We start from the raw sequence: 12,891 nt of genomic DNA, 5'->3' as shown, positions 1-12,891 counted from the left end.
CGGCTTACGTACTTACTTTACTTAAGGTGGCGCTACAGTCTTGTGTGAACTAGTGCCTCACCCAACAAACTTCTCCATCTAGCTCGGTCCCTAGCTAGATGTCTCCATTTTCGCTCTCCAATGTCGAGTGAGGTCACTTTCCACTTGTGCGCGCCACCTGATCTGCTTTCTTTCTCTACTGCGCTGCCCTGTGGGTGTGAATTCGATTTTTTTCTGGGCCGTAGCTGGCTAATCCTACGTTGCTCTACAGCCCGTACAGCTCGTCACTCCATCTTCTTCTCTACTCTCCTTTGATGCATTGAGGACCGTAGATCACACGAAGAACTTTTTTCTTTTGAAACGACCCAAGGTGCTTTCATCCGCTTTTCTCATAGTCCATGTTTCTGCATCGTATAGCAGGACGGGGATGGTAAGGGTCTAATATAGTGAAACTTTGTCCCTCGAGATTGCTACTCAATTGCTTTCTTAGCCCAAAGAAACGGCGGCGTTAGCAAGAGTTATATTCTTCATTTGATCTCAGCGCTGGTGTTTGTTTTCTGCGTTTACATCGGAGCCTAGGTAGACGAAGTCCTTGACTACCTCAAAGTTACGTCTGTCGATGGTGACGTTTTGACAAAGACTTTGACGCGTACTGGCTACCATGACATTTTGGCCCGCCACAAAATCTATGAGCCCGATTTCGTTGTCGGAATTTTTGTCGAGCAGACTGTTTTTCCCGATTATTTCACCAAAGATGTCTTCCCTTCCTAGCTTGGCATTAAAATCGCCCAGGACAATTTTAATACCGTAGCTAGGACACCGCTTATATGTTTTGTCTTAGAGCCTTTAGCCTTGATGCGGATGGTCATGAAGCACTTGGTGGCACAAAATAGAAAAAAAAAATTTAAAAAACATGGAATAAGAAAAAATATGAAAAACAAAAATTGTTAGACAGTTAGATTTGATTCTGTGGTTGTTCTAGTTTCAAGTAATTTAAAGGTAGAATAGGTAGAAGGTAGTTTAAGTTAGCTTTAAGTTTTATATTAAGGATCTTATTTTAAGTAGTTTTTAAGTAAAAATAAAAAAGGATATTGATATTAGTTTTTTTTTAGTTTTCTAATGAATACAAAAATTAATAAAATGCAATTGAAGCTAAATAGATCTTAGGGCCGAAAGGCATTAGCATTAAGTATTATTGTTTAACTTAGAGTGTCCGTTTGGGACCAGTAAGTCAGTTGTAAGTTATGATTAATTAGGCTAGTTTTATAATTTTTTGTCTAACTTTAAGATAGGTTTAAGATTGAATTAATAAAAAAGTATTAAAAAAAAACTGTCATGCCAGAGGTCTTGGGTTCAATTCCTCCCTGTTCCATCTAAAGTTTTTTCACGGGTACTGCATCTTGCGAGGACTTGACAAATTCTTGTCATGAAAAGTGCTTTCTCACGTTAGCCGTATGAATTCGGCCATAAACTGTTGGTCCCCTCCATTATTGACAACATTACTCGCACACAGGAATGGTTTTAAGTCACTAGGCCCTGGTTCTCAACGGACTGTTGTGCCACCTAATTTACTTGTATTCCTATTTCTAGCAATTCACTAAAACACTTCTCAATAGATTAACAGTTACGTAGTGTTTGATTGAATATTAAATCTCTTTTTAGCCAGTGCTTCTTAAATGAATGTTTAAAACATTTTTCGATCCATTCACCTACAATTTTAACCTTGTGTTAGATTTAATGCGGTCTTTACAGTTTTCGCATTCTTCGCGAGGATTCATGGTTGTGGTAGTGGAAAAGTGTTATACACTCTGCTCTAGAAAAATCCTTGTAATAGAGAACTCTGAGGAGGTCAAGTTAATGCTTCCGAAGGATATTATTTTGATTTAGCCATGAGGCCGTAACTTTATCCGTTTCAATATTGTTGAAGTTTTTTCGCATAAGAAGGGGAATGTTAGGCAAATCATTGACAAATGGAAAACGAGTCGCTTCTTTAGCTGCTACATATGAAGGTTCTAAGTGTTCATATTAAAACACTTCCATTAAATTTTACATAATTTTTTCAAACCAATTTTTTCGACGGGTTTAAAAATACGATTGGATTTGTTTTAAAATAAAAAACCTTTTATTTATTGGTAAATAATTTATATTTTTGTCTTAAATTTCAACACAAAAACATTAAACAAGTTATTTTGCCTTTATTCGTAGTTATCATTTTTTATTTCGTCGCTCTTGGATGCTGCTTACACCTTATGATAGTAATTTATTGCATCAAAAATGTTTGCAGATTATGTATATAGTAGGTATAATTATTTTATAATATAGGTTATAGTGATTTTTGTTTTATCTAGAAATATTTTGTTTTCTCCCAAATATTTTAATGTAGCACATTTAACAAGTACACAAAGAAATATATTTTATAATACAATATATTCTTTTTGCTTCGTTTTTTTTATAAATTTTATTAAGTACGTTAAAAATAAAATAAAAACAAAATAAACTCGAAAAATCATCTATAATAATCATTCTTCAATTGATTTTGATCTTTAGAACAAATTTAATAATTATTTTAAATTGTATAAATATTTTTTTTGTTTTGTTTTAAGCAAACATTTTATTGTTTTTAAAAATTTATTTTGGTTAACACTTGTAAAGTAAATATAAATATTTGTTGTTTTTATTTATTTGTTTATATGCTTTTACAACCCAATAATGGTTGTTATATCGTTTTATAAATTTTGAATTTATCTGCTGTTTTTTTGTTTTTGTATTTTAATTTATTTTTTTTGCTAAAGGATATTTAAAATGAAAACTTATTGTTACACATCGTGTTTGTTTTTTGTTTCTTTGTTCTTTTGTGTCGTTATCAGAATAACCAAAGGCCACATTATTGTTGTGAGTGAATTTTGTAATAAATTCACTTTAAACAAATAAGAAAAAATAAAAAAAATTAAAGCAAAATTGCATTTTTTGTCTTTAAAAAATATTAATTTTTGTGCAGAAAACATAAATATCTAGGACTTTTCTTTTAATCTTTCGTGACTTTTATTTTTGTTTAAGAATGGATGGTCAAACTATAAAACTCAAAAATCAACTTAAAATCGTTTAATCGCTTAAGATTATGACTAATTTAAAATATTAACTAGATATATAAGTTTAACAACTGGGCTTTCAATAAAAACACAAACTTAACAAAGTAGTCAATAATAATAATCAAAAAATACATATATTTATGTAATCTACATAAAAAGCAAATAAAGATATTTTACTTAAAAATTATATATAATATTGTTTTTACCGTTTTTTTTATTTATCATTTAATTTTTATTTTATTATTTAAAATTAAACTTAAGTAAATATGGTAGACGTGTAATTCTTTCTTTCTTCATTGCATAGTTTTAAACTTTTGTTGCTTTGCGTTTACATTTTTTTTTAATTTAAAAATTAAAAAGAAAAAATGTTTATTGCAACACTCTTAACACAATATCACTCTCACTTTCAGACTTATCCGAATATTTTTGTTTTCATATTTTTAGTTGTTTAATGAATTATTTAGTTTTATTTGATTTATATTATTATTTTCTTTTTATTTAATTTAAGAAATAATATTAAAAGATTATATTGATTTATTTAAGTTTTAAATTGTAATAAAATTTACTCATAAAAATATTTGTTTTATTTATTTTATTTCTTTTGTATTTTCGTTATAAACTTAACTTATGCTCTAATGTTAAACCTCATTCGTCTTCCCTATTTATGTTTGTTTTTTGTTTATATGAAATTAGCTTTTTTGTTGTTGTTTTTGTTGCTTTATTGTTTAAAAGGTGGTTAGCATATAATATTTTTTGTTAGGGTCTTATTTGAGTAAGGATTCTTCTTACAAAAGTAATCTCGTGAACTCTGAAATGAGAAACAAAAATGCAATAATTAAAAAATATGTTAAAACTTTAGGTTTCTAGTGTTTGTTATTGTTAAGAGCTTTTAAACCCATTAAAATCTAAAATGACTTTCAAAACCACACTTAAGTCACCCTAAATGTTATATGTATTTTAAAAAAATATGTATATGGACTCATCTGCAAAGAAATTATAGTTTTTCTTGTTAACCCTGTGGTCACCCAGACTCACCCTTAAGCTTAGTACATACTTGTGAACCATCTCGTGAACCCATACAAATTTCAGTTTTTAGTTCACCCGTGAACTTGCTCGTGAAGCTGAGTGGAGAACAAAGTGGAGAGTTTTCGTTCACGGACAATTCACGTGCAAAATGTACGGGAACTGTTGGTGAAGCTTTGACATTTGGTTTGTTCATGCTCACAACGTGTACTCACAAGTGTGTACCAGTGAGCAATGTCAAAAGTTCACTTTCTCCACTGGCGAACGTTCACTTCACGAGGAAGTATGTACTAGGCTTTAGCTCTAACCTCTAGGTCTACAAGTTTGGTAGTTGTTACGTGTTTCTAGGTTTAGTACTCGTGCTAGAGGTCTTGGGTTCAATATCTGTGTCTGGACACCTAAAGTTATTCATAAAAACACAGAAATGGCTGAAAGTTGTAAGTCACTAGACCCTAGTTCTCTACGGATTGTTGCACCACCTAAAGTGTTCAGGTGTTTTGTTTTTTTGTTAGAAAATACAAACTTAGGCTTTCTATATCTCTTAAAGTTTTCAGGACAACACTTTCGGTTTTATGTGCAATAAGGACATTTCTGAGTGAAAATTCTAATTTTGAAAAGAAGTAAAATAGGCAGGTTTTTCCAACACAATGGACTTCATTTGCAATCAACTGCATCCTTTAAACGTACATTTTGATAAAAGCAACTATTTAGTTTTTCAAGTGTCATACATTTCAAACTTGGAACTTACTTCACAAACCTCTTCCTTCAGTTCATCTGCCAAAAATCATTGTTGTCTACAAAACTCTTCTTATTGAAGCTACTAGCCAATCACGACTTGTATTTTGTATTTTGAATAAATATTCCTTATTTCTTTTCCATTTTTATAAGGAACCCTTTTGCAAAAAATTAAATTTTGCAGAAAATAAATCAATTACAGATTAATAAAGTTCAGCTTTCGATTGAAAGAAAAAATTTGATTAGCTCATTTTGAAATAAGTGGACTTAACTTGATAGTCAGGGGGATTTTTCTAGACTAACTTTCAAGTCAAATTCAAAATAAAGTTGACTTAATTGGAAGACATTTTTTTGACAGCTGGGCAATCATATACTAGACACTTGCCTGTTATGTATGTCCCCTGAACCTACCCATTCTCTACTGACATTGAAATCATACTTATATGTATATATGTGGAACTGGCATACCCTTTGGGGAAGTTCTGTGATCAGTGACCATTTGTAACAGAGGCAATACTCCCACTTTCGTCTTTCCAAACTCGGAACACTATGATGGATGGGAGGATGTGCTTGATGTTACTTTAGTAACCAACCGTAATTTATTAGTGGAAAATTGGAAAGTTTCCACTTTGAATTCGTTTTCGGATCACAAGTGGATTCTTTTTCAAATTAATTTCGAGTCGAAAAACCCTCCACCTTACAGAAATCCTAAAAGAACTTACTGGACGAAATTCAGTCAAATTGCGAATTCCAAACTAAGCAACTTACCGAATCTCACTGAATCGATAGGAGACCTTGAATCAAAGGTGAAAACCTTTAAAACTTCTATAAGTAAAGCTTTTAGAGTCTCTTGCCCAGTTAAATATAGCCGTAAAATCCTTCCTTCTTGGTAGAATGAAGAACTGTGCTGTCTTAGGAAAATGACGAGGACAATTTTCAATATCTGCCACAAACATAAGTTTTACCAACCGTATAAAGACTCTCTTAAAGTTTACAAGCAAGACCTGTCATCAGCAAAAGACATGGCTGGAGAGAATACTGTCAATCGATCGAAGACATAAAGGACTCCGCAAGGCTCAGCAAAGTTTTATCGAAAGAACATTGTAATCCTTCATTTCTAAAAAAGCCTGATGGAACCTGGACAGCCTCTCCAGCCGAATCTCTTGAGCTACTGATGAAGACGCACTTTCCGGGTTGCGAGGGTGATAACCCCGAATCGCTTGAAACCACAGAGCTAAACGTAGCTCATGTGGAGTAAGTCAATTCCGTTATAACCAGAGAAAATATTTTGTGGGCCATCAATACTTTTTCTCCATATAAATCCTCAGGAATGGATAGCATACTGCCAGTTATGCTTCAAAAGTTGCATGATGTGGCAGGTCCATGGCTGGAACAAATTTTCAAAGGATGTCCCCTTCTCAAACATGTGCCTATGTCGTGGAGACAGGTCAAAGTACTTTTTATCCCCAAAGTGGGTAGGCGAGGTCACGAATCCGCGAAGGATTTCAGACCAATAAGCTTAACATCTTTTGTGCTTAAAACCTTGGAGCGCATTTTTGATTACCATATTAGAGAAATCCTAGTTGGACGACCTCTCGAAAGCTCTCAGCATGCTTATCTTAAGGGCAAATCTACGGAGACTACCCTCCATGAGGTAGTGCGTACTGTAGAATAAACAATCCATTATAAAGAATTTACTCTTGCCACCTTCCTAGACATAGAAGGTGCTTTTAACAACGTCCTTACGGAATCCATAGAAGAATCGCTCGTTAAGTTCGGTGTAGAAGACTTCATTCGAGAATGGATTATTTCCATGCTCAGTGGTAGGAAGATTCGAGCCACTCTAGGCAATACAATCGCAACAAAACACGTGAGTAGGGGATCACCCCAGGGTGGTGTTCTTTCGCCTCTTCTATGGCTTCTGGTCATGGATACAATTCTTGTTAAATTAGAGAGATGTAAAGTGAAGGCGATAGCCTACGCGGATGATTTAGTGCTATTGGTGTCAATAAAGTACACCTCTGTGATTAGTGAATTCACGGAGTCAGCTTTGAAAAAGTAAAACTGAACTGTTGCTCTTTACCACCAAAACTAAAGTACCGCCCTTCACGCTACCTCGACTCAACGGTCAAATCCTATCATTGTCTTCCAGTGCAAAATATTTGGGAGTTATACTCGACCCTAAACTAAACTGGACACTAAATATTGAAGTATACGGATTAAGAAAGCCTGTGTTGCCTTCTACGCCTGCAGCAAAACTTTCGGCAAAAAGTGGGGACTTCAGTCGAAGATGATTTTATGGACGTACACAGCCGTAGTACGCCCAATCTAAACATATGGTTTGATTGTGTGGTGGCCTGCTCTTAGCAAAGCCTATAATATTAATAAGCTAAAGAAGGTTCAGAGAACAGCTTGCGTGGGCACAACAGGGGCCATGTGTACTTGCCCAACGGACGCCTTAAAAGTTGTTTTGGATCTTCTACCAATCGACCTTTTTATTAAATACATAGTTTCCTGCAACGCTATTAGGCTGATGGCATCAAATAGCTGGTTGTCAAAACCTTATGGTCACAGCAACACTACGAAATTGATTCCCTCAGATATTATCTCGGTAGACAATGACTACTGCACTCCTACTTTGAACCTTAGTAAGGGTTTTAAGTTTATTTTCCCATCGAGAGAAGATTGGGAGGATGACGTCGTGTCGATAGGTTTCTACACAACCATCTTTACTGACGGCTCAAAGATGGCGTGCGGAGTTGGTTCTGGGATCTTTTCTGAGTCCCTAAATGTAGCCAAATCCTTTAGGCTTCCTGACTTTGCTAGCGTTTTTCAGGCTGAACTGCTGGCAATAAGGGAGGCATGTAAGATACTTAAACAAAACCCAAACCAAAACCGAAATGCGGCTATCTTTACAGACAGTCAGGCAGCTGTCAAAGCCACTCGGCCATATCCTCATATAAATTGGTTCAGCAATGTCGCGATGAACTTGCGAGCCTGAATATTAACTTCGGGGTCACCCTGATCTGGGTTCCGGGCCATAGTTGTATCGTGGGGAATGAACGGGCTGACGAGCTAGCCAGACATGAAGGATCGGCCCTTCATAGCTCACTTGCGGAAATGGTTAACATTCCTCTTGGTGCTATGAAGGGTAAAATCTTTTCTATCTACCAAACTGAATCAAATAAACCGAAGGTGGAGCAATTTACCCAACTGCATTATATCTAGGAAGATATGGGCCACCTATAACAAAACCCGTACAAACGATCTTCTATGCAGGCCAAGGCAAGACACAGCCAGGATTGTTGTGGTTTTTACCGGTCATTGGCTTATAGGAGTTCATGCAGAGAAGTTGGGTATCTCTTACAACACCTTTTGCCGTAGCTGTAGTGGCCAAAGAGAAAGTGAACCGATAATCCATTTCTTCTGCAAATGTCCTGCTTTGGCAAACACTAGAATGAAATACTTTGGAAAAGCATTCTTTCAAGAACTTGATGAGCTATCTGAGACAAAGATTAGAGACCTAATCTTTTTTCTCAATGTGACAAAATGGCTCTAACATAATCGCTATGAAGCTTCTCTATAAATCTATCCCTTTCAATCAAAGGTCAAACGAGTTTTAGGTATCAAAACGGCGCACTACAGCGCTAATTGGATTTCAGGCTAGGTTGCCTTGAGATCGCCATTTCTACCTACCTATGTGGAACTGGACTTGCTATTTGGTGAGCTGTCAATTTTGAACCTGTCATTTTTATACTAAAAATAGAACAATGCTCGTTTAAACTACCGCGTTTACAAGGAGAATTGAATCCGAATTAAATTACTCGATCCAATCCCACTGCAAGAGGTGAATCGAATCTAAAATTTGTTTGTAAAACTGAATCGGGGTCGGTTGGATCGAAATCTCAATTCGATTCGATTCCTCGATCTCCTCTTGTAACCAGGGTAAACAACGTATTCAAATTGTTAGAATTGATGATGGTTTAAAGTTCAGTTTACACTTGAACTCAAGTTGTTCGATCTCAAGCAACGTTGTAGTTTGAAGATATTTGTGTCGATGGCGATGAATAGATACGTACAAATAAACATCCACTAATTTTCCAAAAAAAAAATAACAACAAATTAAATAAGTAACTTATAATCAGCTGTCATCTGTCAACGCTCTTCAAACAAATTCACCCAATACTTCCTTGCGCACTTTAACAGCTAAACGGAACTGCTCGCATTTATGTTATTCATCCATTTTGTATTGCTGGACTTTTATATTGACTAATAAATTTACATTTTATGTGCATTTTGTACATTTCACACTAAGTGTCAAAAGTATTGTCAAACCATCAAAAAGTGTAAAAATAGTATTCCATCCGTTTGGGAAAGTAAAGAATGCATAAATTTGACTTTCAACTCTCATCATGATGCGAAAGCAAAAGAAAAAATTAATGTCAAAGTTCGCGTACATAATACATACATTAATTGCTTCGATAAATAAAACCCGATTCCATGCCAAATATATTTCACTTTATGACATCGCATACCTCTCACAACTGTTTTCTTCTTTCACAGCCATAAATTCCTGTCGCCATTGATTTACTGCCACATAAGTCTAGGATATACTGTAGCATTTCCGAAGGAAACAAAAACTAAAAACCCCAATGGGTCACCGCCACCGCTACCGCTACCGCCATCATGATGGGTACAACCATTCAAATCCAAACCGCAAAATATAACCGTTTGTTGTTTATATTTATGTTTTATGTATTTGTATGTGGAAAATAAGAAAGGACCTCAAGAGTTTAAATTTAATTTTATACTGGATTTGATTTTGTCACGAATCTATATAAAGTACATTTCTAAATTCATACATATATGTTTGTATGTATATTGTATATTTTTATTTTTGTGTTTTGTCATTCTCGCTCAACAAATATTGGTTTTTGATTTGTAATGGCGTGGCGGGAATTATTTTATAATGGAAAATATTTTGTTTGCATACTTTATGGGGTTATGCAGTGTTATATTGGGGATTATAGCGTTATGTCAACAGGAATCTAAACAAATAATTAATATTTTACATATACAGTATGTTGGCTCGTCGTTATCATACGCGTCCGTCGGTTCGATGGTTGGTTGGGTGGTTTTGGTTAGACAATAAATCTTCCCTTGTGATTTTTGATATTTAAACAGAAGGCACATTATATGTAGTTTGAGAGTTTTTACGTCATTCCTGATAAGTTGTCACATCATGTGTGATTAGGTTTTATTTCAAAACCTTGAAAATTTGTATAACTTTGTATTACCCGTGTTTTGTTTGAAAATATATCAATATAGTCCAGTCAATGAACGAAAAAAATGCCTTCACCTTAAAAAAAATCCTACAGTTTTGAAACTTGGCATACTTACTAAGGGATGTCCCCATGAATCCGACGTGAGCTCTAGCGGCAGTTAAGGGAAACACGGAGTTTGTTTCAGTTTTTCACGTTTCGTCGTATCAAAAAATTTTGTTCCACAAAATTGAAGCTCATAAAATTTTATAAAAAAAAGTTTCAGTGAATTTTTTTCGTATCTCTTATAGTTTATAAAATAACTCTACCGGCAGTGAAGGAAAACATACGTTGTTTTTTCGGTTTTCGGGTTTATCTTGGAAATTAATTGTCGTATTAAAAAATAATCTTCCAAAAAATTAAAGCTTATTGAATTTCCGAAAGAAATATTATATTAATTTGTTCGTACTAGTTTTAGTTTGTAAAATAACTCTATCGGCATTAAATGAAAACATCTTTTGAAAAGATGCTGCAAGGAAAAGCTTTCGCTAGAGCAGTTCGTGCTTTAATACTAATACAGACATCTTTAGCTAATATAATAATAGAACAAGTCGACATAAGCCAACATGAATTAAAGGAAATCCAAAATCTCACGAAAAATTTTCTTGATTAATATCCTTCACTAAAAAAAACCCTTATTTAATCTATCTTAGTTAGAAACTACAAACAAATCTTAACATACAATAATGGACCAATAGCAGCCCTATGGATTCAGTTGTTTAATATGATTACACTTCTCCTACGCCAAATCATGTCACCTGTATTTGAAGGACATGAAAAAACTGCATTCTGTGATGACCCCATATTAATTAAAAAACTTTGTACAAGAGGGTTACTTTACTACGAGAGGAACTGACCGATTTTGGACAGGGGTGTGTTCGGACCAGACAATTAAACAAACTCGAATGCGTGGAATGAAGATTATGGGTGGCTTGACACGAGGGCGTGAAATCACTGATAGCGTACCTACAAATGGGTTCTAGAGCTGACTGCTACTTATGAAATTTGCTCATCACTCTTTAGTAAGTATAAGTAAGCAGTCCGATGAAGACTTAAAAACGTATATGGAGTATAGAAAATGGGATGGAGAATCGACATAAAGTGTCCAAAAAAAATATTGATTTCCTTGAATTTTACATTATTGTAGATAGTGGCTTCTTGCTACTCAAAGTATTGTGGCAAAAAGATTTCGATATTTCAACAATTTGCCATTCCAATATTACGAACCTTCAAAAACATTATTCGTCAAAAAGTTTTCCTGTAGTATTTGATAGTTACTCTTCTTTGGAATACGGTACAGAAAGAGCAGAACAAAACCAAAGATATAGACTTAAGAATTCAGTCGATACATGTAACAGTGATAAACATCAAATTTTCTTACCAACGAAAAGAATAAGTCAAGATTGATACCTTTTCTATCCACGTCATTTTGTAACCAAGGAATAGAGGTGAGGAAGCACCTGACAATGCTGACCTATTAATTATTCAAACTTGAATAGAAAAATTTGTGGAGACTGCAAACGTTGCAGTGATAGGTGAAGATGTTAATGTTGTGTTCACCAGAAAAAGAAATGATTTTTATCAATGAGTTATTTATAACCTTATACTATTTTTTCTTTCGGAAATTTAATTAACTTTAATTTTGTAGAAGATTATTTTTTGATACGACAAATAGTTTTAAAGATAAACCCGAAAAAACGTATGTTTCCCTTCACTGCCGCTAGAGTTATTTTAGAAACTATAAGAGATACAAAAAAGTTCACGGAACCTTTTTTTTATAAAATTGAATGAGCTTTAATTTTGTGCAACAGCATTTTTTGATACGACAAATAGTTTTCGAGATAAACGTGAAAAACTGAAACAAACTCCGGGTTTCTCTTAACTGCCGCCAGAGCTCACGTCGGGTTCTTGGGGACTTTTTTTGTGTCATCACCAGGCATCCCTTAGTAAGTGTGCCAAGTTTCAAAACTGTTGGATAGTTTTTTGAGGTAAAAACCTTTATTAACTGGATTAATAGTATAGTACGATTTTACACGAATAACAAAAACAATGTCCGCAGTATGAATACTACCGATAAAAGTTAAAGTAAAATCTTACTACGGATGGGTTTTTGACATCTTATGTGATTTCGTTCTCAAATGTTGGTACGATTGATATTGCATTTGTATCTCGATAGCTGTGTTCGTTGAGCAGTTGTGCATTTTGAATCATGTGTTTTCCATTTGAGAAACAAATCAATCTGTTACTATTGATATTATTTAGTTTTATTAATGGAAATGGACTAACTGGACTTATTTTGCAAGAAAAAACAATAAAAAAGATAATTAAGTGTTGCTATGTTTCCACCAAAGGTTTATCTCAGTTTAGATTACATAAAATTTGTTGGTGTTTTCACTACACAAGAAGTTTTAAAATTGATTAAGTTTGAGAGCACTTTGTTAAATACAAATGGTGTTTCGACGTTTCTTAAGAAGTGCAAGTGAGATAGCTTGGTTCGTGTTCGTGCACCATATAAGAATATGCTACCTACTCCATGTGCAATTTTTTTTTAATTTGACTAAACCAAAACTATATTTTTTGCACATAAACATGCAAATAAACAAACCATAACGCATTATCTGTAAAAAATGGAATCGAGGCGAATCAAGCTCATTTCAACTCGATTCAGGTATATAAAGAAAACTTTGAAATCGACTATCACATAACACAGTGTTTTCTTGATTTTGATAGTCAAGTACTAAAAA

At 34.1% G+C, this 12,891-nt stretch overlaps 1 protein-coding gene across 6 annotated transcripts in view; it reads right to left on the bottom strand.

Moving 5' to 3' along the window:
- Positions 1-12,891, bottom strand: part of LOC129946277 (calcium-binding protein E63-1) — a 435,397-nt gene that overhangs the window by 259,816 nt on the left and 162,690 nt on the right. For 5 of the 6 annotated variants that reach the window (XM_056056412.1, XM_056056410.1, XM_056056408.1 and 2 more), the window contains one exon: positions 2,733-3,876. In XM_056056412.1, coding sequence (XP_055912387.1) covers positions 3,854-3,876 — 23 coding nt within the window. In that variant the 3' untranslated portion in view covers positions 2,733-3,853. Of the gene's footprint in view, positions 1-2,732; positions 3,877-12,891 lie in introns of those variants that run through there. The other variant, XM_056056409.1, reaches the window with a different exon arrangement.

This window comes from Eupeodes corollae, chromosome 2, assembly GCF_945859685.1.
Source record: "Eupeodes corollae chromosome 2, idEupCoro1.1, whole genome shotgun sequence".
In the NCBI taxonomy this organism is placed as follows: domain Eukaryota; kingdom Metazoa; phylum Arthropoda; class Insecta; order Diptera; family Syrphidae; genus Eupeodes; species Eupeodes corollae.
The sequence above is the reverse complement of the archived record's forward strand: the minus strand, read 5'-3'. Positions and strand labels throughout refer to the sequence as shown.